At 59.4% G+C, this 26,785-nt stretch overlaps 5 protein-coding genes across 5 annotated transcripts; 3 read left to right on the plus strand and 2 right to left on the minus strand.

Annotated features, from left to right (window-relative positions):
- Nucleotides 1-513: 513 nt before the first annotated feature.
- On the plus strand, nt 514-4,915 carry QBC33DRAFT_603983 (uncharacterized protein). Its single transcript, XM_060432228.1, has 9 exons — nt 514-794; nt 868-991; nt 1,061-1,731; nt 1,799-2,509; nt 2,558-3,085; nt 3,227-3,850; nt 3,919-4,214; nt 4,271-4,369; nt 4,441-4,915. The coding sequence occupies exons 1-9, from the start codon at nt 521-523 to the stop codon at nt 4,858-4,860; spliced, it is 3,747 nt and encodes a 1,248-aa protein (XP_060277946.1). The 5' UTR covers nt 514-520; the 3' UTR covers nt 4,861-4,915.
- Nucleotides 4,569-6,408, minus strand: QBC33DRAFT_553388 (uncharacterized protein). Its single transcript, XM_060429403.1, has 2 exons — nt 5,412-6,408; nt 4,569-5,342 (listed from the first exon to the last, which is right to left on the minus strand). The coding sequence occupies exons 1-2, from the start codon at nt 6,248-6,250 to the stop codon at nt 4,970-4,972; spliced, it is 1,212 nt and encodes a 403-aa protein (XP_060277947.1). The 5' UTR covers nt 6,251-6,408; the 3' UTR covers nt 4,569-4,969.
- An 85-nt stretch (nt 6,409-6,493) lies between these two features.
- QBC33DRAFT_553391 (ankyrin) lies at nt 6,494-10,024 on the plus strand. Its single transcript, XM_060429404.1, has 4 exons — nt 6,494-7,481; nt 7,542-8,105; nt 8,193-9,692; nt 9,754-10,024. Exons 1-3 carry the CDS (start codon nt 6,715-6,717, stop codon nt 9,643-9,645), a joined length of 2,784 nt encoding a protein of 927 aa, XP_060277948.1. The 5' UTR covers nt 6,494-6,714; the 3' UTR covers nt 9,646-9,692; nt 9,754-10,024.
- Nucleotides 10,025-10,643: 619 nt separating this feature from the next.
- Nucleotides 10,644-13,362, plus strand: QBC33DRAFT_614709 (mannan endo-1,4-beta-mannosidase A; the record flags this gene model as incomplete). Its single annotated transcript, XM_060432607.1, has 6 exons — nt 10,644-11,460; nt 11,524-11,613; nt 11,676-11,860; nt 12,459-12,527; nt 12,605-12,922; nt 13,111-13,362. The coding sequence occupies 6 exons, from the start codon at nt 10,644-10,646 to the stop codon at nt 13,360-13,362; spliced, it is 1,731 nt and encodes a 576-aa protein (XP_060277949.1).
- A 184-nt stretch (nt 13,363-13,546) lies between these two features.
- Nucleotides 13,547-26,762, minus strand: QBC33DRAFT_603989 (BcPKS5, polyketide synthase; the record flags this gene model as incomplete). Its single annotated transcript, XM_060432229.1, has 12 exons — nt 13,547-16,709; nt 16,804-17,254; nt 17,299-17,460; nt 17,520-19,276; nt 19,352-24,062; nt 24,126-24,979; nt 25,076-25,281; nt 25,366-25,642; nt 25,724-25,903; nt 26,036-26,349; nt 26,439-26,503; nt 26,541-26,762. 12 exons carry the CDS (start codon nt 26,760-26,762, stop codon nt 13,672-13,674), a joined length of 12,237 nt encoding a protein of 4,078 aa, XP_060277950.1. The 3' UTR covers nt 13,547-13,671.
- Between the last annotated feature and the right edge of the window lie 23 nt (nt 26,763-26,785).

Below are 26,785 nucleotides of genomic sequence, written 5' to 3' on the forward strand. Positions count from 1 at the left end.
AGGAACTTTAACCACGTTCCACTGTGGCGTCTATGCAGAAGCGACCCCCAACAACAACTTGCCAAGGTCCGCGGACCCATCCGGGGTGAAAGATACGTCCGTATTGAATGTCGCGATATTACTAGACAAGGACTCGATGGGTGTGCGTCTGTCTAATCCAACCCCGTAGTTACATTCACATTCTGGCCGTGGATAAGCAATACAGGGGCAATAATTCGATCACATCTCGCCAAGGCCCTATCAGAGAGGGGGGGGGAGGGGGCGGTTCCGCGATTCGCGCCTTAGACGAACTCTTTCTTAGTGTAGATATCTCACCCCTGTCTAATGGCGGCTTCCAAATGCAAAGGAGCCGTGTCTCGAGCCCACATGGAGTTCCTGTATTGTGGTATTTGACTGTCGCCCGTTCCAATTCTCTCCATCGGAAGATTAAACTTGTTGATGGCATAATGCTGCCACGAGCAACAGGCTAGACAGCCCGAATTCCACTCCTTATTATCGTCTCTCTTTTACCATCGTCGCCATGGGGCCCCGTCGCCTCTTCGCCTACCTTCCTTTGTTACTTGGCACCCTCATTTTCTTGCTACCTTCACTCTCCTTCGGGCAAGAGTGCAGTGCGACGAACCACTGCGCGACCGGATGCTGTAGTGAATTCGGCTTTTGCGGCACCACAGAATCCCACTGTGGTGCCGGATGCCAGAGCACCTGTGATTTCAGGCTCGGCTGCGACGAGGACAACCCGTGCCAGGATGGCACTTGCTGCTCCAAGTTTGGATTCTGTGGCCTTGGCCCGGACTGTAAGTGCTTGCCCCCGGTTTCTCTCACCCAATCTCTCACCTTTCCACACAACCAGCTGACGAGGATGGACAGATTGCAGTACGGAAAACTGCGTGGCGGGCTGTGATGCCAAGAGCTACTGCGACCCAGGAGGTTTTGGCCCGGCACATTCCGAGGTTGCCCACTGCCCCCTGAATGTCTGCTGCTCCAAATGGGGGTGAGTGCTGCTGTCTCTCTCAAAGTGCCCAAAGGAAGATAGACGTGTTTGGCTAATCAACCTGCCTAGATGGTGTGGCGTGACGGAGGAATTCTGTGGCACCCAAACGATCCAGCGACCATCATGCGCAATCAACAACCAGCAGCCCATGCAGAGGGTCGTCGGATACTATGAAGGCTGGGCGCCAGGCCGACCTTGCGACAAGTTCCAACCCGAAGATATCCCCCCTGGCGTCTACACCCATCTCAACTTTGCCTTTGCGAGTATTGATCCTGTCACCTTCAAGGTCGTGCCGGTTGCAGCTGGGGATCCAGATCTCTATGTTCGCCTGACAAACCTGAAGAGGACCGACCCCGCACTCAAGGTCTTCATCGCAATAGGCGGCTGGACATTCAACGACCCTGGCCCAACGGCCACGACCTTCTCGGACATTGCTCGGTCAGAGGCGAACCAGAGAGTTTTCATCTCCTCTCTCATCTCTTTCATGAACACGTACGACTTTGACGGAGTGGACATTGACTGGGAGTACCCAGAGGCTGAGGATCGAAGCGGTCGTGGTGAAGATTTTGGAAACTTTCCTATCTTTATGCGAAACCTCAAGAATGCCCTTGCGCAGAATGGCGCGAGAAACGGGTTGAGCATCACAATCCCTGCGTCTTACTGGTACCTCCAGCATTTCGACATCAAGAAGCTTGCCGACAGCGTCGATTTCTTCAGCCTTATGAGCTATGATTTGCATGGTTAGCCAGCCCCCTTACTCACCCCGTTGCTCACCCCTTCCCTTGTCTGACTCTGCCCTCCCGGCAGGAACTTGGGATTCCCCCACTTCGTGGCTCGGAAATCATCTCAACTCTCATACCAACCTCACCGAGATTAAGGATGCCCTTGATCTGTTGTGGAGGAACGACATCAACCCAGACCAGGTCGTGCTAGGTCTTGCGTTTTACACGCGTACCTTCACAGCCTCGGATCCCAACTGCATGGAGCCGGGCTGCCTGTTCGACTCGGGTAGCCCCGCGGGCCGCTGTTCCGGCCAGGTCGGCGTCCTCACCAACTCCGAAGTGCTGGATTTAGTGGAGAGGAGGCGCGTCACCCCGACGCTGGAGCCGAGTGCCGCGGTCAAGATTTTCTCGACTGGCCGTGACTGGATCACATACGACGACGGAGACTCATGGGCGCTCAAGGTCGACTTTGCGAGGAGCCAGTGCCTCGGGGGCGTCATGGTGTGGGCCGTGAGCCAGGACCGTCTCGATGGCACATTTTCCAAGCAACTGCAGACGGTGACGAAACACGCATCCCGCTCGGTCACGACTTGGACCGACCCGTTCCGCGCGGGGGTGGTGATCGCGGGGCCGAGCGACTTGATACCGCGAGACCAGTGTCGGTGGACCAACTGCGGCGACGGATGCCCGAGAGGGTGGAAGGCCATTGTCCGGGTGGACAAGAACCGTAACCGTGACGACGAAGTCATGCTCGACGGCACCGGATGCCCCACCGGCATTGCAGGGCGGAGATTCTGTTGCCCCCCCGGCCCTACGCCCAAGTGCGGTTGGTACAACCATAAAGGCGGCAAATGCGACCCGCAGTGCCCCAGCGGCCAGTCGGAGATCGCCTCTTTGGGCGTGGCATGCAACAACGGGAAGACACAAGTGGCCTGCTGTGAGACGGGAGAGGACCCGAATCACCCGGACGACCAGACTAAATTGATCGAGTCGATGCAAGTCTGGGCCAAGTGCAGGTGGTACGGCAAGGAGCCCGACTGCACTCTGGCCTCCCAGGATGCCTGTGCCTGGGATTCCAACCTCCCGGACCTATTGATACCGTATGGGGCAACCCGGGGCAGCGGAGCGCAGCATTGCCCTGGGAATCGGCCATATTGCTGCGACACAATCGACAGGGCCGCATGGGACGGCTGTGGCTGGTACGCGGGCTACGGCCCCTGGTCTGTATTTGACGAGCCTGGCACCTGCAGAAGCGGCTGTCCCGACAACAAGGTCAAGGTCACCGTGTCAGACTTTGGCCAGCCGTTCTGCCCAATTGGCGAGTGGCAGGCATACTGCTGCTACGCTCGCTACGAAACGCCGGCTAGAAATAGTCAGGAGAAGGAAGACCGCCTTAAAGAGCTCCTCGGAATGTGGGCCGCCGACCCGGTGTGTCCGGCGGACAACGGCCAGATCTTCCACACGCGGTCCACGCCAACACTATCTGGCAACGTCTCCGTGGTCAGACGGCAAGGAGCGTTCAGGAGTGCCCCGCCTGCGGCAGAGAGGGTGCTGACCGATGTGCTGCGGTACTCTCCTGGCTCTGAGCTCGGCCAGGCGAAGCGTGAGATGTGGGACGAACAAATTCTGGGAAACTGGCCGCATCTGGACGGAGGCGCGCTTTCTCACACGTGGGGTCCGACCCGGATGGTGCTCAGGAAAATGGACAACGCAGCACGGTCAACCCTGTGCGACATCGAAGAATACGAAGACATGGCAAGGGGAGGGGAGCTGGTCCTGTCTCGGATGTATTGTAACATCAACACGGTGGGCATGATGGATCCAACCCTCCTGGGCGACCCGGATGACGGCGGCACAGACGATGGCGAGGACTGGGCTGCGGTGTTGATCGACGATATACTCCACCCTTTCCCAGGCGTCGTATTCGCCCGCGATGGCGGGCGGCGGAAGTTCAAGATCATATGCGGACAGGGCTGCGATTTCTATATCTTCTCGGAGCCCTACGTGAACGGAGCAGATGGCAACAACTTGGCAGCCGCAAACGGGGATAATCGCCGCTTCTTTGTCAGCAACGGCAACGCTTGTGGTTACGGAGATATAGACGAGGAGGGGGACGACGATGACGGACGGTGGGTTTGTAAGTTCTTCCCCCGCCCCGCAACGCCAGTCAGCTTTTGCTAACATGGGTTGGTCGTGTCCAAAAAGCCGAACATATTCTTGAACTACAGACCATCCGGGATTTCATGCAGTTTACGATTGTCGGGCACTTACCTGCCGTCAAGCTGCCTTCGGGCCTCGGGCTTCTGGATTCCATGTGGGACCCCAACGTGCAAATCGAGTCTCATATCTGGAGGAACCAGTTCGTTCATGGGTTTGACGAGTGGTGGGACCGTTTTCCTAGCGCATCGCCGATGGAGAAAATGTTCAAGGCCCTGGGCTCCAAAGACAATCCCCATGATATGGTGAACTGTGAGGAGAAGCTAAATGGCATGAAGGCCAGGGTGCGTATTGCTCTCGGGTAATTAACCCTAAGCCCACGTTGACACTGATTCTCTAGATTTGGGGTTTGAAAGAGCACATGGCCATTGGCAAATGGAGAGCAGTCCTGAAACCAAACCTGGAGGCGGCAGGCGTGGCTGGTGCCACCTTTGATCTGGTGAGTCCTGTCGGTTGTGGCGGCTTTCCCTTGGCACAACACCCCAACATTAACCAACTAATTATGTTTAGATATTTGGCGTTTGGAAGTACCTAAGGCACGACGGCATCAAAAACAACCTAATACACACTCACGTCGCTGTCGCTGACGTGCTGGCCGACTTTGAAGCTGCCTACATCCAGGATGTGTGGACGAACACTGGCCGCCGACCACGGGACCTGAATATTGCTGCTTGGCACTGGCGGGATTTCATGGCGCTTCATGTGGATCGTATGGTTGACTTCAGCAAAGCCTGGATGGCAGTTCGTACAAAAGAGCTGGTCGAATTGTGGACCAACCGCATCATTGACCTGACCAGCAATGCCAAGCTGGGACAGCCGCGGGCGCAGGACATTGTTGACGCGCAAACAGCACTCGATAAATTCCTGCAGTATCGGTCTCAGGTGGACATTCTGATTCATTTCGACCACAACCTCTTCCAAGAAAACTAAGCTCATGCATATTTGGGTCAACATGTGTGCTTCTTGGAGGCGGTTCAATTTAATCACTGTGTAATTAATTATTTCCCATTCGACCGTCAAAGACAACCCAGTAAGCTCTTCAAACGTATGGCTCATGGTTCCACTCCTCCAGCGGCAAAGTGCAGCAGACGTAAAGCTGCTCGGGATGGGACTGAGCCTTCTTCCAGAGCTGCTTCATGTCGTATTCCGCCTCCACCCGCGCGCCATAGAACCAGGCATGCAGACACGCAATCGGGACCTTCACGCGCCCTTCATAACCATCGTCATCTGCCTGGGCACCCGGCGGCGGCTCCCAGTCGGCATCGTAGGCCCATACCCAGCAGGTGGGCAAGTCCGATAGCTCTTCTGCCGTGAAAAGATCCCGGTGTATGCATTCCAAGGTCAGGACAATGAATGTGTTGGTGAGGATGCCGGAGTCTGGGTCGATTTTGTCTCGAGCGCCTTGAAAATGTCTGTGTATGGTCTCTTGTAAATCACTGCGCCGTTTTTTGACAGCGCGGGGGTTTCGGCCCGGTACATACCTCCTTATGGAAGACAGATCGTCTTCGGTTGCCTGGTATTCGGACCACTCCACCTCGTTGATGGCGGACTCTAGGCAGCCGGATTTGTATATTGAGAAGACTCCAGCTCGGCACACGATGGTCTCTTGCCCGTCGTACGGAGGTATTGATGAAGCCTGCCGCTCCAGTCTCTTCCAGACGGCCTCAAACTTATCGCCAAAGCGGTCGGAGACCTCCTTGCTTCGGTAGTATGCGAAACCATAGTGGAATAGGCGTGTCATGATATCATTAATCCATTCTGGCAACGCCGGCTCGACCCGCCTCCAGATTGTGGACCCCGCACGTTTCTCGGCCAGCTCGTGCAGCTCCTCAGCCGTCAGCTTCTCCAGCTCCGGGAGCAAGCGCCTAGCATTCCTCCGTGCGCGCTTCTCGGACAGGGTGCGCACCGCCTCGCGAGCACGCTCTTCGGGCGTCTGCTCTGCCTCGGCGCGAAGCTGGGCCGCATATTCAGCGTCGAGTTGGGAAGGGTCGTCGAGGTGGCGGACGTCGCACAGCATCAGCTTGCAGTCTGCTGGGGAGTCGAGATTGCAGTACCAATTGTATGCAGCTGAGACCAGACTTGCCGCACTCCCGAACCTGTTGTTTGTCACTTTCTGGACGAGGACCATTTGGTCATAAGTGTAAGGCGCGCGGCCGAGGAGAGCAAGCCGTTGCTGTTCGCTGAGCTGTTTCGGATTCTCAAGGGCCATCGCGACGAGGTCAAATCCCTCGGTCACCTCGCGTCGATACTCCATGAGTCCTTTACGTCTCTCGGCGTGCTTCTCCTTGGACATGCGGGGTGGTAGTGATCGGGTTGTCATGATTGATGGCAAGTTTTGAAGTGGCAAATTTTGATGTGAACCTTGTTGCGATTGAAGTCCAGTGTTTTTGAGACTTGTCTTGTTTTGGGGTAGATGCGAGGTATTTATGCCTACTTGTCCTGTTCAAGACAAGTCGCTCAGAATCCTGCCTCACCGCCTGTTACCACCTGCAGCGCACAGACCCCAGGCGTGAACAGCAACTGCCTACTGCATCAGTATATGTCTCTACCGTAGCTGGCGTTTAGTGGTTGCCTGCAGCTCTTATTGGATTGTTATTCTGTGGCTGAGTCGTGAGCTAGAATCCCACACACCTTCCTCCTCTCTCTGTGCATGAGGCCGCCCAAATGTGGGGTCCCTGATATTCTCCCGATTCCTTCCCAAATCCTTTTCGCGTCTTCGTATCTTCGACTCTTCAAGCCATCCTCAGTTCTTTGCTAGTCTCACCATGTCATGACAAAAGCACCATGGACCCAGTATCGTTATCCCTGGGTGTTGCAGGCGTCCTGCCGTTAGTGGCCACTGCCATAAAATCCGCGCGAAGTTATATGACTGCTGTCCGGAACGCTAGGGAGTCAATCACGACCTTGATCACCGAGCTCGAGGCGTTGCAAGTCAGCTTGAGGAGCCTCAATGACCTTCTCGGTAGCGGCACGCTTGAGGCATTTGATGTTCGATTTGACCAGTCCTCGGTGCTCTTGTCTTGCTCGGCCGCGTGCGAAACCAAGTTACGATCCCTCTGCAAGAAGTTGGGTCATGAATCGAACGGGAGGATGAGTCGTTTCCTGTGGCCACTGAGCGAGAAGGAGCATCAAACCACCATTCAAGAGATACGAAACTTCACGCAGTGGATGCACTTTGCCTTGTCCATTGATGGATGCCGGCTGCTCGCTCGGACTTCGGATGACGTCGTCAAGGTGATGGGCCAGCAGCTTGACCAGTTTAAATCGATCCAAGCAATCCAGTCTAGCACGGCACAGATGTTCGACGCTGTCCAGGAGCAGACGCAGATGCTCAAAGATGGTGCCAACACGGAAACACGAAGCCAGATTCTGGACTGGATCTCGACAGCGAGGCATGACCACAAGCACCAGGCACTCCAAACATCTCGAGCTCCGAACACTGGCAACTGGATATTAGACAAGATTGAGTACCGCCAGTGGAAGGATGGCAGCTCGCCGTCGAATGCTCTTTGGTGCCACGGAATTCAAGGTTCCGGCAAAACAAACCTAACGTGAGTATCGCCCATTGCCATGTCGAAGTTGACTAGAGAAACCAGCTAACTTATTTTCAGCTCGATAATTGTTGACGACATACTGGAATCTGCCAGCGGTCCGATTTGCCCACTGGCATTCATCTACTTCGACTATCAGGAGCAGGAACTTCAGACGCCGTCCCAAGTGTGGCCTTTGGTCCTCAGGCAACTCGTCGAGATGATGCCCGAGATTCCAAAACCCGTCGGCGAACTTTATGAGAGGATTTCTCCCATTTCCAGCTCTTTACCTCTTCATGAATGCGGAAGGCTGATTTTGGATGTCGTGCAAAACCTGGAGTGCGCCTATCTGGTAATTGACGCCCTCGACGAGTGTGATGGTTCGAGCTCCCGGAGACCCATCTTGCAGTTCCTTGAGCAATTGATCCAGAGCTCCAAAGTTCGAGTGCTGGTAACGAGCCGCCCTCACATCCAGGATGTTCATTACGCGCTTTGCAACTCCCCTCAGATCGAAATCAAAGCCCAGAGAGACGATCTGAAGACGTATCTGCGTGAGGAGCTGCTTCACGGTGGTATATACGACATAGCAGATGAGGATTTTGCCAATAAGATTATCAACACTCTCGCAGATAGAGCTGATGGAATGTAAGTTGTTTCTCTTGCCTTCCGTCTCCCTCCTTCCGTCTCCCTTCTCCCAAGTGGAATACCTCGACAAATAACTCATCCTTGCAGGTTTCTTCTCCCCGTACTTCAAGTTCGAACCATACTAAAGGAGCCAACGATTGGAGACATGGAAGACCGCCTTGAGGAGCTTTCTCGCGACCTCACACAGGCCTTCGGCGAGACGGTAGCACGCATACAGCGACAAGCTGGAAACAGGGGTCGCATCGGGATGGGCGTACTCATGTACCTCACACACTGGAAACGGCCCCTGGATATCGCAGAACTGAGCGATGCCTTGGCGATCCGACCCAACCAAACCAGGGTTAACCCGAAATATCGACCGTCCCCCAACGTGGTCGTCGAGTGCTGCCAGGGTCTCGTCGCGATCGACCCCGAGACAGCATTTGTGAGACCCGCGCATCACGCCATCCAAGAATACCTGGTGTGCCATAGTCGACAGTTGTTCCCCCGAGCCGAAGCAGATATCGCCTCTAATTGCCTGCAATATCTTCTCTTCGAAGACTTCAAGGACGGCCCTTGGGAGACCCAAGATGAGATCTCGTTGCAAATCCGATCGTCTCCCTTTCTCTTATATGCAACGCAGCATTATGGCCGGCACGTGAAGCCTGTTGAGTCCGACCCCGAAGTCTGGACACTTCTTTCCCGGCTCTTCGCTTCCCCTGCAGCGATTGCGGCCGCCACACAAGTAAACCATTACGGGAAAGGCTACCGCGAGGAGTACGTGAACCCAGACGAGTGCCGTAGCAGAAATCCCTTGCACCTCGCCGCCCGATGCGGCCTGAATCGCGCCCTTGCAGCATTGCTCGAATCGGGACGGTACGGAGTGAACGACGCTACGAAAATGGGAACAACAGCCATCATCCAGGCGGCGGCGAGCGGCCACGTCTCGACTGTCAGAATCCTACTCCAGCAAGGAGCCGACCCGTACCTGAGCAACTGGTACGGAAATGCACTGCACTGCGCAGTAGAGGGCGGCTATGCCAACACCATCCGCGAGCTGGTCTCCTGGGGCATGGACCCGAACCCCAGCCAACGTCACTGGCGCGCCCCGATCCGGTGCGTGATCGATCGTGATTCCGCCGAGGCGTGCGAGGCGCTGGTCGAGCTGGGCGCCACGCTGAACCCGGACGACCATCTGCACCTCCTCCACCACGCCGCCCTCGAGGGGTGCGAGAGGATCGTCGGGCTCATCATCCGGCGCGGCTGGGCCGATCCGGAACTCCGGTCCAGCCAGGCCTCCGAGGCAAGCCGGGGACGGACCCCGCTCCACTATGCCGCCATGGCGAGCGATCCGGGGGCCCTGGAAGTGCTGGTCGAGGCTGGGGCGGACGTGAATGCCCGCGATGAAAGGGGCAGGACCCCGCTGGACTATGCCGAGGAGTATGAGAGGCAGGGTGCAGTCAGGCTGCTCCTGGCTGCCGGCGCGGTGGCTGGCCAGGAACAACCTCCGGCGCCGTGGAAGGAACTACTTGTACATACAGGTTATGAGCCTGGTTGGTGATTGTGTATAACTGCAGACTGTGTAGTTATTGCGTCTGGCAGGGCAGGGTATGTTTTCCGGGGAGATGCTTGGGGCTGGCCATCATCTAATTAACTCCAAATATGACAGTTGACTGAAGTGAGACCACAGCGCGTGCTGCGGCAGTCGAGACGCACGCTTTCTCCTAGTGTTCGACGAGCTGTCTGGGGAGTGACGTGGACTAGGGGAATCCGAGCGGTAGGATAGATTGGAACCAGAAGAGACAATTTCAGGAAGCCTTGTGTTTTGAACTAGAGGTAATTATAGAGACGGAACTGCTTAATTAGAAGCTGTGTCAAGTTACTGCCAATTACTAATTAGCTCAAACCAAGAATCCAATTAGGCATTAGATATTTTTTACACACTGCAACTGTTCTCTTGGGTTCTTGTTCAAGAATTAAACCAATCAAGTCAATGGCTAGTGAAAGAGATGCTCGAGCAGCACGTAACACTAAACATGGCCTTCTCTGTTACGACTCTTTGGAAGGCTCCATTTTCTGCTCGGAAGATTCCTCGGCGCTAGTTTAATTATACAGCGGGCGTTGCTGGCCCGGGTCCCAAGTCTTTTTGAGTCGCAAAGCCGTTTAGCCAGTTTAGGGGCCAAGAACAATGCTCTGCTTGGCAAACCTCAGGGATAACGCGATTCTCTCTTGGCGCAATTCTGGTTTCTGGGCGACACGCTCAGGCGAGAGATTTGTCGTGGATTATTGGTGCACAACTCGACTCATGATAGCGATGAGATGCAAGGGCAAAACCACCCAGAGCCGGCGATCACTAACCTAATATAATTACACAACGTGTATTACGGGTTACAGCAGCGGAAGAGGTTATCCGAAGTCCATATCTGGAGTCTCGGGTTGGCCAAGAAGCCAGGCAAAGAATGCATGTCATGGACTAATATTTATATGGGCGACCGTACTGATTTGTCTTTTCCTCCTGAATCTCCATTCAAGCCATCGATCGATTAGCCCATCGAAAGCATGAAGTTGTCTATCTTTGCCATTGCCGCTGCCGTTGCGGCCGTCCGGGGGCTCCCAGCCACGACCGCCGAGACGCGGGCCGTAGCAGCCGACAAGTTCCCGTCGGCAGACGGGACCCTGTTCAACATCGACGGCAAAACCAAATACTACGCCGGCAGCAACTCGTACTGGATCTCGTTCCTGACCAACGACGCCGACGTCGAGCTGGTGATGAGCCACTTCGCCGATGCCGGCCTCAAGATCTTCAGGATCTGGGGCTTCAACGACGTCAACAACGAGGGATCAGGAGTGTGGTTCCAGTCGCTGTCAGCGTCGGGCTCACGCATCAACACGGGTGCCAACGGCCTGCAGCGCCTCGACGCTGTGGTGGCGGCGGCCGAGAAGCACGGCGTCAAGCTCATCATCCCCTTTGTCAACTACTGGGACGACTACGGTGGCATGAATGCATACGTCCAGGCATTTGGCGGGTCGAAGACTGGCTGGTACACCAACGCCAAGGCCCAGACGCAGTACCAGGCGTACATCAAGGCTGTGGTCAGCCGGTACCTCAACTCCCCCGCCATCTTCGCGTGGGAGCTCGCGAACGAGCCCAGGTGTAACGGCTGCAGCACCGACGTTATCTACAAGTGGGCCGAGACGACTTCCGCCTACGTCAAGTCTCTGGATCCGAACCACATGGTGACTCTGGGCGACGAGGGAATGGGTCTGCCCGGCGACTCGTCGTACGCGTACCAGTACTCGGAGGGAACCGACTTTGTCAAGAATCTTCAGATCAAGAATCTCGACTTTGGGACATTCCATTTCTATCCCGGATCGTGTAAGTGAAGCAACGACTACCAGGCCGATCTTGAACACTATTAATTAGGTGCCTGCCGAACAGGGAGTATGGACACCTCCTCCGGCCCGGCCTGGTCCAAGGCTCACGCCGATGCTTGCGCGGCGGCCGGCAAGCCCTGCCTCTTCGAAGAGTGTAAGTTTGGACAGAAATCAGAAGCTGTAAATGCATTGCTCACGTTACTCACACGGGTTCAGATGGCGTCTCCAACAACCACTGCGCGATAGAGAAACCGTGGCAAGAGGCTTCGCGGACCCAGAAAGGCATGGCGGGCGACCTCTTCTGGCAATGGGGCGACAGACTGAGCTCGGGTCAAACGCACGATGATGGCAACACTATCTACTATGGGACCAGCGACTTCACGTGCCTGGTCACTGATCATGTCAAGGCCATTGGCTAAGGTATACTCCGTACGTTACTCCGGGACAGCTATTATTAGGGGTAGGAATTTGATTCGGCCTCAAGCCAAGCCTTAAAGTATGTTAGAGTCTAAAATACATACTACATATGCTGCCTCCTTCAAGCGCACCAGTCGGTCGAAGATCTCTCGGGATAGGGCTCACGTGCCGAGATGTATGTGCCTTGCCTACGGAACCCCACCTTCCGTACGTGGGATTTCCCGGTTGCGGGAGGGCAACTTTCCTGCATGCGGGTGATTTACAAGATATTGGGGACTCGGTGGATTGTCCAATCTCGTGCCATCCGCCGAGCCGGCGTAATTACATGTTATTTTCCGCGCTTCAACTGTCACTCTGCGCGGAACGTCAAGCTCCCCATGCTGAAATCGTGACGACTCTCTACAAGTCGTGCAGAGGGGCAACTTCAATACAAAATCTCCGACTTTCCACCTAATCTCTCAAGTAGCAAATATCATTGACAGCCAAACCCAATACATTTTGTGTGTTATTGATAATTACCACAAAGGCCTAGAGATGGTATCCTTCAAATCATTCGGGCTCCTAGCGCTGGTCGCTCTGCAGCCACAAATTGTGGCTGCTCAGGCGAAGACCAAGATCATGGCACTGGGTGATTCGATCACGGGCAGCCCTGTAAGCCATCCCGCGTTGAATTGGCAAATTACTTGTGATCGGAAAGCTGGTTCATTGATTGATTGACCGACCTCCAGGGTTGTTGGCGGGCATTGCTCTGGCGAAAGCTCCAGACTGCAGGGATTACGAACACGGACTTTGTCGGGACGCTGCCTGCCCAAGGGTGCGGATTCACCTACGACGGTGAAAACGAAGGACACGGCGGGTTCCTTGCCGTCAACATTGCCCAGCAGAATCAGCTGCCTGGTTGGCTGTCCCAAACGAAACCCGACATCGTCATGATGCACCTCGGCACCAACGACGTCTGGAACAACAAGAGTCCCACCGAGATTCTGGCCGCTTTCGATACTCTGGTCAAGCAGATGCGTGCCAGCAAGAGCACCATGAAGATTCTAGTAAGTCCGGAACCTGAGGAAGAGAAAGAAAGAAGAAAAAGCAAAAGAGAGAAGGAAGAGAGAAGGAAGAAAGAAGAAAAGAAGGAAGAAAAGAAGGAAGAAAAGAAGGAAGAAAAGAAGGAAGAAAAGAAGGAAGAAAAAAAGAAAACAATCGCCGTCTCAGGGGCCAATTCGCTGACATCACTCAGGTCGCACAGATTATCCCCATGAGTCCGTCCAACTGCGCGGACTGCGGTCAGAGGGTCATCAACCTGAACAAGGCCATAGCCACTTGGGGACCAACCGTGTCGACTGCGGAGAGTCCCCTTACGGTGGTGGATTGTTGGACGGGATTCAACTCTCAAAGCATGACTGTCGATGGAGTCCATCCAAACGACCAAGGAAACGAGGTGATGGCGAATTGTTGGCTAGGCCCTCTTGAAAAGGCGCTTCAAAGTTAATTTAGAAGTCCTAATTAAAACTATTTGCAACTGTATCTATCTCCTCAATGCCTACTTGCAGCTTGGGATGAACTATCGTGGTTGATGCACACGTGCCAAGCTGATCAGAAGTTGAGAAAACGCATATGCTGAAATTTGTTTGAGTTAGACATTGTGAAATTGATCTGTCGGTGAGATGCAAATGGTGCTATTGGAACACAACTCCCCAACACAACCTGGGGAAAAATAAAGCTAAAGAATCCAATTTATTTTCTTTCCCTTCGTTGCCACAGGTCAATCTTATTTAGGTGCCTTAGAGTTCTTCCAGAATTACCGCCTTGAAACCACTCTTCGCCCTTCGTCATCAGTTACCAACAATTCCTGCGACGTCAAGAACCACTCGAACAGCCCAGCACGCTTCGCCAAGCCGACCCAGTGCAAGGCCGGGACTGCCAGCAGCTTCTGCACAGCCTCGTTCTCCGGCTGCCTGAAAAGCTTCTCCGCATACGCTGCCATGACCTCGGTCCGCACACTCGCCGTGCCAGGGTAGTTGACTATGCGCAGGCCCTTCTCTTGGGATCCCTGCTGGCCGGCGGTGACCGCAGCAGCTACAGCGGCGGCCACGTCCTCGACCGGCGCAACGTGCAAGGTGCCGCCGAGGTGGGCAAAGTCGGGTCGCACGCCCAAACGCGGCGAGACGAGGAGACAGTGGCGGACCAGCGCGTCCTCAGCCTCGGTCAGTTTCTCCCGTGTATGGGCCGCCCCACCATCAGCCGGCGCCGGAGTCTTGGTGGGCCGATGTGCCGTGACGCGCAGACCGGCCCGGCGCGCCGCGTCGGCGAGGTAGCGCTCGGCCACCCACTTGGACGAGACGTAGCCATGGGCAGGGTCCGGCCGCGGCAGACACCTGTTGTTGTCGTCGCCGTCGTCGTTGTCAGCTTCGTAGTCCTCCAGGGCGCCCGAACTCAGGGCGTGCAGCGTGGCGCCGGTGCGGAGGGCCAGCTTCGCAAGCGCCTTGGCGGCGTCCACGTTGACGGGCTTGAGAGGGCCGTAGCCGTCCCAGAAGTTGCGGTCGGCGGCCATGTGCAGGATGGCGTCGATCTCTGCCAGCTCGGCGGTGTCGTTGGCGGGGAGGCATGGCAGGTCAGCTGACACGACGCGCACCTTGGCTTCGAGGCCGGGGAACAGGTTGGTCAGGTCCCGACCCTCGGCCGGCCTCGCTAGAACCACGATCTGTGCGACGCGCTCATCGGCTGCGAGATGAGGGATGGTGTGCTTGCCCAGAGATCCCGTAGCGCCGGTAATGAGGACGCGAAGCCCGGCACCGTTAGGATTTGAACCTCTTGTCTGGTGCGCCGCAGCTTCTGCAGCCACCGCTGCCGCCGGGACTTGGTCCAACAAGTCCAGCGCAATCTCCCTATCCCAATCCGGGGCAGCACCTTCGCTCTCGAGCAACGTCGCCATGCTGCCGAGTTGGGGCGTGTTCATGAGCTTGCTCAGGCGCGGTGCGTCACCAAACGCGCTCTTGATGGCAGCCTGTAGCTTGACCAGCAGCAGTGAGTTGCCGCCGGCGCGGAAGAAGTCGGATCGCGGCTCCAGCGACCCAGCCTCCAACGAGCGGGCCGGGAGTATGGCGACCCAGAGGTCGGCAAGGCGACCCTCTGTTTGTGTGAGGCCCTCCTGGTGCTCTTGTTTCTTGGTGACGGACGTCTTGATCTCGGGGAGCGGGAGCCCCTGCACAGCCTTGCGGTCGACCTTGCCGTGGGCGGTCAAGGGCACTTGGTCGACGGGCACGATGACGGCCGGGATCATGTACTGAGGGAGGGAGAGAGACAGGCGAGTGCGCAGCCGGTCGACTATCTCGGCAGCTGCCTGTGCCTCGCTCTTGTCCTTGTCCTTGTCCTTGTTGCTCTCCACCACAACATGCGCAGTGAGTACCTCATCATGGTCGCCGCCCTCGCTACCGGCGCGCAGCGTCACCACGGCGTGGGCCAGCGCACCGGCTGCCTCCCTGATGATGACGTCCTCAATCTCGCCCAGCTCGACGCGGAACCCGCGGACCTTGACCTGGGCGTCGCCGGCGACGCGGCCCTCGATGGCGAGCAGGCCGCGGGCGTCGAGCCGGCCGTAGTCGCCGGTGCGGTACATGTGGCCCCAGCCACTGGCTTCCTTGTCGTGGGGTGCGAACGGATCCGCGGGGAACTGCCTGGTCGTCAGGTCCGGCCGATCAAGGTATTCGTTCTTGCCAGTGCCGGCGCCGCCGATGACGATCTCTCCCGGCACGCCGACCGGCACGGGCCGCGACTCGTCGTCGAAGATGTACACGGCGTAGTTGGGCAGGATCTGGCTCGGCACCGGAACGGTCAGGTTGGGATCGCGCACATCGGCCTCGCCCTTGGCGGTGGAGATGGTCGCCTCGGTGGGCCCATAGGTGTTGAAGACACGCAGGTTCGGCAGCACCTTGCTCAGATTGCGGAACGAGTCCAGAAGGCTCTTGGGCGCCCGCTCACCGCCAAACCAGGCAGAAGTCAGGGTGGTGCAGCGGCGCAGATTGTCGGGCGCAAAGCGGAACCACATGCTCCACTCGGAAGGTGTCGCCACGGCGAAAGTCACGTCGTGCTCAGCCATGAGGCGTGTCAGCTCGGTCGGGTCGCCGCGGGCGTCAGCGGGGGCGACAAGGAGGCAGCCGCCGGTGGTGATGGCGGCCACGATCTGTTTTAACGAGCCGTCCGAGGTCAAGGCAAACTGTTGGAGCACGACGCGGCCGAGGGTGGCCATGTCCCACTCCCGGACGAAGCCCTCCGCAAGGGCGCTGAAGCTGGCATGCTTGATGACGACACCCTTGGGCTCGCCGGTCGAACCGCTAGTGAAGATGATGTAGGCCCGGTGGTTGGGCAGGGCTACCGTTGTAATTCGCTCCTTACTCTCTCCAACCGTGGCGGGGAGATCATGTACATTGATGACAGCCACGGGATCCTCAACCCCGATCTCCTTAGTGCGTCCCACCGTCTCGGTGTCGGCCAGGATGGCTGCCGGCCGCGCCGCCTTGACGTAGCTCTTCAAGCGCGGGATGGAGACCTTGAGATCCAGTGGCAGGTAGATGGCGCCAATACGAAGGATGGCGACCAGGGAGGCAATCCAGTCGGCGGCTGGGGTCTGGAACACGCCAACAACAGACTGCTCTCGGCTCTGGTCAGGCAGCTTCCCACGGAGGGTGCGTGCAATACTCTCAACCAGCTCGTCTAGCGCTGCGTAGGTCAAAATACGACCAAAGCCGTCCTTCACAGCGACATTGTCGGGGTGCTGGGCGATGACCTGGTCGATGCGGTGGGCGACGGTGGCGGGCCATTCGAGCGGCAGGTCAGGGCCTATGCATGCAAGACGTCAGCCAGGTTAGCAGCAGCTTGTGGATGGGTGTGTGTGTGTGTGAGAGAGAGAGAGAGAGAGAGAATAAACACATACCCTTCCCGAGTTCCAACGCCTTCTTCACATCGGCCTTGTCCCACTTCTCCAGCTTCTCTACACTCACCTTGTCGCCGCCCTGCTTGACCACCTGGCTCAGGACATTGACATAGCTCCTCAGGAATAGATCTGTAGCCTCCTTGCTGTACAGCGCCTCCTGCACGTGGGCCACCACCAGGGTGCTCTCATGATCCTCGACGATTTCCAGCGCAATGTCGTACGGGCTCCTCGCCAGGAGCCACTTATGGTCGCTCACCTTACATCCAGCCCAGCTCATATCCGCGTGCTCTCTCGTAACAAGCTTATAGTCGATGAAGATCTGGCACACGGGCGGGTATGCGTTAGACCGAGGCACGGCCAGCTCGTCCAGGAGCAGATCAAAGGGCAGGGCCGAGTGCTCAAGCGCGCCGTACACCTTCTCGCGGGCCTCCTCGATGGCCTGCCCAAACGTCTGGTCGGCGCCCGGGGGGTGCGGTCGAATAGCAGGGGGAGCACGTTGAGGAAGTTCCCGAGGCTGCCCATAAACCTACTATCAAGCCGGTTGGCGTCGGCGATGCCGATGACCAACTTGTCCGTCGTCTCGGCCGGCAGCAGGCGGAACACGAGTGCCTGCAGACCGGCAAGGTAGCCGTGGAACGAGGTGGCCCGGTCCGGTGGCTGCGCGCTAGCTGCTTCATGCCGGTAGCTAGTTGGGGATCGAGGCGGATCGAGGCCACGTGGTTGCGGTAGCTCTCGAGAGGCAGGCGCACCTGTGAGCGGGCAAAAGAGAACAGCTCGACGGGGCGGCCAAGACCCACGGATTGGAACGTGCGGCGGTAGTAGTCGATGGCTGGCTGGAACCTGCCAGCCCTGTACGCGAGGAGCTGCTGCTCGCCGAAAGCGCGGGCCTGCGAGGCGTCGGGGAGCGGGGACAGCGGACGGCCGGGGTGGCTGTAGGCCTGGTTGACGTCGAACATTAGCATGTTGATGCTGTGGCCATCCATGGAGATGTGGTGCGTGCCCAGGAGCAGGTAGTGCACCGTGTCTGAGCCCAACAGCGAGAGCAACCGTATCCGAAGCGTGACCCAGTCGCCGAGGTTCCACTCGTGGTTGCGCATGGAGTCAAGTTCTTGAATCGCCTGGGCCTCAGACTCGATCGTGGCTGTCTCCAGACGTACAAGAGCCTTGGACAGGATCCCCTGCATGGGTGTCTTGCCCTCGTCGTCGGACCAGAAGAAACGAGTGCGCAGGGCCTCGTGCCTCTGCGCCACCGCGTCGACGGCCCTGGCGAGGTCATGGACACGGAGAGGGCCCGCGAGCTTGGCTAGGGAGGCGATGTTAAACGTCGTGGGATCGTCGATGTAGTGGCTCAGAAACCAGAAGCGTTTCTGGCCGAAAGTCATTGGCTCAGCGTGTTCGGTGGACGAGTCGACGATTGCCCTTCGCCAGTCGCTAGCTAACATGTCTCCTTCTTTGTGGTCTTGTGTCTCGGGCACCTGACTCAGCTGCTCTTTGTCATGGGGCTCGTCGGTCCTGGCCCCCGTCACCGGTTCCGGAGGCGTCATGGGCGTCGTCGGCTGCGGTGCCGGCGAGCCGCTCGAAGCCGTATCATCCGACAACGACGACGACGACGACAACGACGACTTGGCGCTCGGGTCCTCCAGTGAGATTACCGCATCTCTCCCCTTGGGCTTTTGTGCCACAGCTGTAGCAGGAGCGTCGTCTTCCGACTTGGTCAAATCCAGAATCGTCCCCGGGATCTTCCGCACCGCCTCCTCCACCAGCGACGCCACCGTCTCGCCCACGCCCAGGATCTTGAGCACTGGCACGTCAACGTCCAGCTCCTTTAGGAACCAGGCGCGCACGTCGACCGCCATGATCGAGTCGGTGCCCAGCTCGATGAGCGACGCCAGGGGGTCGACCGCCTCGGTTGGCGGCATCATCAGGATCCGCTTGAGGCGGTCGACAAAGGCGTCCTGGACCTCGGCGAGCGCCTCGGCGCGCGACTTGACCGTCGCGAGGCGGGCGCGCAGGCGCGCCAACTTGCCGCCGCCGCCGCCGCCGCCGGGCAGATTGTGGAGGCCCGCATCGCCGTCCGGGTGCTGTAGGACGAAGTGGCCAAACTTGGGGTCCGTCCTCAGCTGCTCCTGTATGTTCCCCCCGTCGCGGAAGGGCGCCACGCCTGTGATAACTTCGGAATTCCCCGTGCAGCCGGGCCGGCCCGCGAGGATGGCCTCGGCAAACAGCTGGTGGAGGTCCTGCTCGGAGATGTCGCGGTAGCCCATGCGGCCGAAGTGGTCTTTCTCGAGCAGGTCGGTGTGCTCAAAGTAGCCTAGGCCCTGGAGGATGCCAATGGCCATGACGGACCCGGGAACACGGCGCACGTCGCGCCGCTGCAGCGCCAGTGCGGTCATGAACTGGTTGGCCATGACGTAGGACGACTGGCCCGTGTTGCCGGTGATATTGGCAGCCGAGGTGAGCATGATAAAGAAGTCTCGAATGCGCGCGTTAGTCAAGGTATGTACACAGGGGACCGTAATAAACGAGAGAAGAGCAAAAATTTACTAACCGAGAGGCGCATCGTAAAATAGCTCGTCGAGCAGCACACTACCGTCGACCTTGGGCGGGAACGACCGCTCTACCGACGCAAACTCGAGGTCGTCGAACAGCGCATCCTCAAGCACCATGGCGCCGTTGGCGACTCCGATAACCGGCGGCATCTCGGCGCGGATGGCGTCATGGCACTCGTACACCGACTCGCGCCGCGACACATCGAGGGCCACGACCTTGACGGTGGCGCCCGCGGCCTCGATCGACTCGATATACCGCGGGTGCACATTCGGCCGCCGGCTGCTGAGCACAATGTAGCGCGCGCCGTGGGCCACCATCCAGCTGCCCAACGACTGCCCGATGTCGCCCGACAGGCCGACGAGGAGGTAGGTACCGTCGGCACGGAAGATGGTGCCGGCGTCGATGGGTCGTAGGGACGCTTGGACCGAGGACGTGGCCGTCCAGTCGATGACACAGGGGGACGCGCGGACGGCGCAGTGGCGGCCTACGCCCTGGACTGGTATGACGGGGACGTCGACCTTGTAATACAGCGAACCCCGGGAATTCTTGGCCACAGTCTGCCACGCCGCCTCCAGGGCCTGGCCGGCCTGGTCGATCTCGGCATTAGGGAACGCACCTGGCTGTGTGCGTACGAAATTCGCCGTAGTGGCTGTAGCCGTGTGTGGCGGGACGCAGCGGGCAAGGAGCTCTGCGCCACCGGTTGCGGGTGCGGGTGATAAGTTGACAAAGAGTGAGACGTCAGACGGCACGACCTTCTGCACCAGGCGCATCGGGAGCTTTGCGTGGACGAAGGTGGAATACGGAATGTCTCCCTTGGTCTTAGTCTTAGTCTTCGTCTTCGTCTTGTCCACCGCACTCGTCGTGAACACAACCCGCACGCCCTGCCTCGCCGCCTCTTTATCCAGAGCGTCCTTGAGAATGTCGTCCGCCTCATGTACCAGCACCGTACCGACGGGCGGCGCCGCGGCAAGAATGCTCTGCGCAAGAAGGTGCGCTGCAACGGCTCCTAGAGTAGTAGGCCCCGTCGACTCGGGCACGCGGACAGTCCACTCGACGGGCGTACGCACGTGGGACTCGACAGCCACATCCACAAGGGCAACGCGCGGCTCGCCGGTCTCGACATCCTCGCCAGCGCACAGGCTGAAGAAGCCCGCCTCGCCAACCTTGAGGACCTGCAGCAGCGACGTGTCGACCCGGAGCTCGACCACCATCTTCCCCCCCTTGCCTCGTCGGGCCACCGCCGCCGGAATAACCGGAAGCAGGCGCAGCGGCGAGACGGTGCAGAGACCGAACGCCTGCCCGTTGGACACGGGCTGGAGCGCCAACGTCATCTCCCGCGGGTCGACTTCCTCGGTCACGTCGCGTCGGTACGTGTTGTATCGCCTGTTCGCCTCGGCGTGCGAGCACAGGCGCGGGACGAGCACCTGGCCGTTGACGTGATGCACCTCGGGCTCTACGGCCCAGAGGAGATTGGCGCCCTCCCTCTTCCACCGCTCGCCCAGTTCGAGGCGGACGAGCTCCTCGGCCAGGACCTGCGCCGGCGGCGGCGTCGTGACATCGAAGTCGAGCACCTCCAGGTTGAGGTGGGGCTGCTCGTAGCGCACGCAACGCGCCAGTCCGAGGATCATGGCCGAGTATGGACTCTGGTTCCGCGCGCCGCGTGTAACCCAGAGGACGGTGCGGCCGTATCGCCAGAGGACTTTGAGGGCCTCGAGCTTGGACGCGCTGCGGGCCTCGAAGAACTGCTCGTCGAGCTCGGTGAGGGAGAGGACTGAGCTCCCCTGGGCCAAGCCGCGCGTGTTTGTTGTGCTCAGCTCTTCCAGGGACGTGAGCTGAGTGATGGTTGTGTAGCGTGGGCGGAGCAGCGCGCACACCTGTTCGGCAAGCCGACCAACGGCCGCCGTGCTCCCGCCAACCACGACCAGGTGGTCAGTGGAGCTGGAACTGGAACTGGAAGCCGGAGTCGGAGCCGGAGTAGTCGCGGCAAGAGGATGGCGCAGACTGAGAACACGGTCGTCGACCGCCTGGCAGGCAAAGACCGAGTACGACTGCAGCTTGTGCTCGACGGGGGTGTGCGTGTCGATGCCGCCGAAGCCGTGCTTCCGCGCCAGAGCATCCCACTGGTCCAGCGTGAGACACGGGCCGTCGCACCGAGTCGAGTCAGCAGCGGCGCCCTCCCACCACCCGGGTAGGCCACCGAAGATGGCGTTGTTGCTCATGAAGCTGTTGCTGATGGTCTCGTACACGACCAGGTAGCCGCCGGGGCGGAGGAGCAGCCTGGCGTTAGCCATGGTGTCGTCGATCTTGCCCGTGGCATGCAGCACGTTGGATGCAATCACAACATCGTAGGTCCCTTGCTCAAACCCCTGATCGCCCGGCGGCTGCTCCATGTTGTACGTCGCAAACACCAGGCGGTCGGCATAGTCGCGGAACCGTTCCTGGGCGCGCTCGAAGAAGCCGGCCGAGACATCGGTAAACGTGTAGGTCGCAAAGGCGTCTCCCAGCACGGGCAGGATGATGCGGGTCGAGCCGCCGGTGCCGGCGCCGATCTCGAGGATGCGCATGCGCGGGTAGCGGTGGGTGATTTGGGCGACGACGCGGGCGAGCCAGACATTGGCGACGTCGAACCCGGCGCCCTCCTCGTAAAAACGGTACAGCAGGCCGTCGTCCCCCATGAGATGCTCTAGCATGTTGCCGTTGCGGCGGATCTCGGCGACTAGGTGCTCGCCCGAGGCCTCCAGCACCCGCATGTCGACGCGCTGGCGGTACTTGGCGACCAGCGACCGGATGAAGGCCGGCGTGTCGGCCATGGCCTCGCGCGGCATGTTGGGGAACTCGCCGGCCTCGACCAGGGCCACCATGCGGCCGGCAAAGTCTAGGAGGTACTTATAGTGCGGCAAGGCGGCGGCTGCCTCTGCGGGCGTGATTGTGTCGTGCACGCGGCGGAGGTAGAAGAAGCCCACGCGTTCCATGGTCTCTATCACGGCTTCGTTCTCGGCCGGCATGATCTCGTCGCCCCCGACGGCTGCGACCGCGTCCGGCCCGGCCAGCTTGTAGTCAAAGCGTGCGAATAGGACGGCGTCGTCACGCGGACCGGCGGCTGCGAAGGGCTTGACTTGGAGCCCCTCGAACTGCACGAATGCTTGCTGCGAGTGCCCCGGCCCCTGCTCCTGACCCTGGCCCTGACTGCTGGCAAAGATGTCGATGTCAAGCAGGATAGGGGCCGCCTCGGACGGCTCGCGGGAGACCGACTGGTACTGTAACTGCCGAATCCTGCCCGCGCCCCGCGAGGTGAAGTAGGGGTTGATGACGACGGAGCGGATGGCCGTCGGGACGTGCAGCGCCCAGAGACGCATGTCGTGCGGGTGGCAGTAGGCCGCAAAGCCCGTCTGGATGGCCGAGTCCAGCCAGCCGGGATGGATGATGAGCTGGTCCTCCACGCCGTCGCCCGACTTGTCCTCGAGGTCGCCGGTCGCGTACCCCATCTTGCGGTGGATCGCCCGCACGCCAGTGAACGTCGAGCTGTAGTTGTAGCCGAGCTTGGAAAACTGCGTGTACAGGCGCTCGGCATCGGCACTCGCCAGGCCGATCTCGTCGGCTCGGGTGGCAGGCAGCGTGTCCGGCTCGGGATCGTGGAAGGCGACGGTGACGGTGGCGCTGAAGTTCAGGGCAAGTGGAGTGGCGCTGTCGAAGGGCAGGCCGGAATGACAGGTCATCTGGGCACACATCTCGTCGTCCGTGGACCGAACAGTCCTCATGGTGACCTTGGACTCGATGCCGACCGACTCGTCACCGAAGGCGAGGGCTCTCCCAATGACGACCTCCTCGAGACTGATGAGGCCGAGCGGCCGCCGGTCGGTTTCGGTGGTGGTGGTGGTGGTGGTGCCGGCGGCGAGAGCGGCTGCGGCTTCCACGGCCATGGCGACATAGCCCATGGCGGGGAAGACCGTCTGGCCCTGCAACTGGTGTCCCTGGAGCCAGCTGATCTCGGTCGGCCGCAGGATGTTGCGCCACGCGACCTCGTCGGCCGTCTCCGACTCGACGCACCGTCGGCCGAGCAGCGGGTGCGGCGGCGCGTGCACGTTGCGAGTGCCGCCCGAGAAGCGAGTGAGCGTGTAGAACGAGCGCGGGTGGTCGAAGGGATACGTGGGAAGATCCGCCACCACCGCCGCGCGCTTCGGGTGCGAGGAGGCGTCGTCGCCAGAGATGGCATCCTCGAATCCGCCAAAGTCGACGGATCCGGCGCCCAGCTGCGTCCAGACAAACCCGAGAGCAGAGGCAAGCTCGTCCACGTCGTCTTTGCCGCGGCCCAGCAGGCCGGTGTAGGGGATCCGGTGATGACCAGCCGCCACCTCCATGGTGTCGAGGCACGGCCCCTTCAGCGCCGGATGGGGTCCAATCTCGAGGGCAATGTCGAAGGGCCCGGCCTCGGCGTGGGCGTCGGCAATGGCCGGCGCAAATAGGACGGGGCTCGTCATGTTATCAACCCAGTATTGGGACTGCAGCGCGGCCTCGCTGGACATGACGCGGCCGCCCTCGACGACGCTTGAGAACCACGTCGTGCCATTGCCATGGCCCACGGTGATATTGCACCTCGCCAAACCGTCGAGGTACGGCGCCGCACACGTCTCCATGTGGTGCGAATGGTAGGCCGTGTCGACTCGTAGCTGGCGCGCGAACCGGCCCTCGTCCTGGAAGATGGCGACGGCCTACTGAATGGCATCCTCGTCGCCCGAGAGCGTGATACTGGTGGGTGAGTTGCGGGCCGCCACCCGGATGCGGCCGGCAAAATCGCCCAGTTCGCAGAGCTCGGAGGCGTCCTCGAATGATGTGCCGACGGCCATCATGGCGCCTTTCAAGCTGCTATCCGACGGGGACCGAGCCAGCTTGGCAAAGAGACCTCGGTAGTAAGCGATGTGGATTGCATCGGTGGCTGAGAGGAAGCCAGCGGCATAAGCAGCGGCGATCTCGCCGGAAGAGTGGCCGACAACGGCACGCAGCTGGATGTTTGCCGCCCTGAGCAAGTCTACGAGCACTATCTGAACGGCCGTGCATAGGGGCTGAGCAATGGCCGCCTCCGAGAGCCGGGAACCGGAAGCGTCGGCGAGGAGTTGATCTCGCAATGTCCAGGTAGGTCGGTCGCCGTCGGGAAGGCTGGACAAGGCACGCTCAAGCTCGGCAATCCGCTCGCCGACGTATGGGGATTTCTCAATGAGCTGCGCCCCCATGCGCGGCCACTGGGCACCCTGGCCTGTAAAGATTCCGAGAATACTGGGTTTGGGAACGTCGTAGAATCGCGAAGACAGGCTGTTGTCGGCATCGTCGGTGAGCACGCCGTCGATTCTGCTGATGGCTTGCCCGACGGTTTTGCAGGTGATGGCCTTCCGGAAGCCGAGCGTCGACCGGTGCGCCTGCAGTGTGTGGGCCAAGTTGCGCATATTGGTGTCAGGCCTGGTCTTCAAGTAGCTGCTCAGGTCTGAGAGCATGGCGCGGAGAGCAGATGACGAGGCAGCCGAGACGGTGAGTGGAGTCGACAGTGACGCGGCGGCAGCCCCCTCCTCCCCCTGCTCGACTGATACAGGGTCAATCCCCTCGATGATGGCATGCGCGTTGGTGCCGCCAAACCCTGCGATGATCCTTTGTTAGCACAGCTTCGCACAGCCTAGGTAGCACAGCTCAGTCACTCTAGGTTGGTTGGATCAAGATCTATCTAATCACTTACCGAAACTGTTGACACTGGCACGACGCGGCTGGCCTGGGCCCGGATTCGGCCAGGGCTGTGCCCTGGTGGGAACTTGGAGATGGGCGCAGAACGGCGCGACGCGAGGGCTCAACGTATTAAAGTGCAGATTCGCGGGGATGATGCCATGCTGTATGGCCAGAGCAGTGCCAATCAGACTGGCGAGACCGGCGGCGCCTTCGGTATGCCTGCGCACACAAGCAAATCCTACGTGTCAGCGAGAAAAATAACACACCAAACAAGAGTATGTATGTATATAATTATGCGCGTACCCGATGACGGTCTTGATCGAGCCCACATAGAGCAGATCCAGATCCTGATCCTGATCCTGACTCTTGACTTTATCGCCTCCGAAAAAGGCACGCGAGATGGCCTCAGCCTCTTGCGGGTCACCAGCAGGCGTGCCGGTGCCGTGGGCGTGGAAATACTGCGGATGATGCGTCGGATCGGTAATGTCGAGCCCGGCGCGTCGGTACGTGTCGCGGATGAGGTCTGCCTGGGCGTTGCCGTTGGGCATCGTGATGCCCGCCGTCCGGCCGTCCTGGTTCACTGTGGTTTTTGAGAATGAGAATGAGGTTTGTAGTCGCCCACTTGAGCCGGGCAATGGCATCCGGGGATCCATCTGCTTACCACCAGTCTCGCGGATCACGCAGTCGATGTGGTCCCGGTCCCTCAGCGCCGCGCTGAGCGGCTTCAGCACCACCGCCGCAACGCCCTCGCCGCGGGCATAGCCGTCGGCCGCGGCATCCCACATTTTGCTGCTCCCCGTAGGCGACAGCATGTGCAGCTTGCTCTCGGCGATCCACATTCCTGAACACCCATCCAGCCATGTCAGCACCCCCGTTTCCGACAGACAGACAGACAGACAGACAGACAGACAATAATAACAACTCTCGGCTCAGCAGACAGGTAGGTAGCTAGGTACGGTGCTCGCAAACTCACCGGGAGCCAATATCAGATTCGTCCCCGCCACCACCGCGACCGGGCACTCGCCGCTGCGCAGCGCCGCGACGCCCTGGTGGACAGCCACGAGCGAGGACGAGCAGGCCGTGTCGACGGTGACGCTGGGGCCGTGCCAGTCGAAGAAGTACGAGACCCGGTTCGACACGATGGCCCGGCTCAGCCCCGTCGCCGCGTACGTCGGCACCAGGTCCCAGTCGCGGCTGGTCAGCTGCGCCCAGTCGTCGCACATTAGGCCTACGTACACAGCCGTCCGCGAGCCGCGGAGACCCTCGATGGTCTGCCCGCCGGCGCTCCTGCAACAAGTCCGAAGTAGTGTTAGTAGATAGAAAACGGCTTGCCCGCCGGTTATTAGGAAGAAAGGGGGGGTGGGAGGCAATCGCACAGCGAATCATAAACGGTTTCCATCAGGAGGCGCTGCTGTGGATCCATGGCCTCGGCCTCGGCGGGCTGGATATTTAAAAAACGCATTGTCGAACCGGGTCACGTCCTCGTCGAGGAAATATGCGTCTTGGCAGTCGGTGGCGCCGTGGTGGGAGCCGTTGGGGTGGTAATACGCCGTGGAGTCGAAGCGGTCGGTCGGGACACGCTTTACAAGGTCGCGAGGCGATCGCAGCAGGTCCCAGAGCTTCGAAGGAGAATCCGAGCCTCCCGGGAAGCGGCATGCCATGCCGATCACGGCAATGGGCTCCTGCTGTGGTGATTCCATATCGTGGTGTGGTGTTTCAATTA

This window comes from Phialemonium atrogriseum (genome assembly GCF_030411735.1).
Source record: "Phialemonium atrogriseum strain 8032-3 unplaced genomic scaffold QBC33scaffold_57, whole genome shotgun sequence".
Taxonomy (NCBI): Eukaryota; Fungi; Ascomycota; class Sordariomycetes; order Cephalothecales; family Cephalothecaceae; genus Phialemonium; species Phialemonium atrogriseum.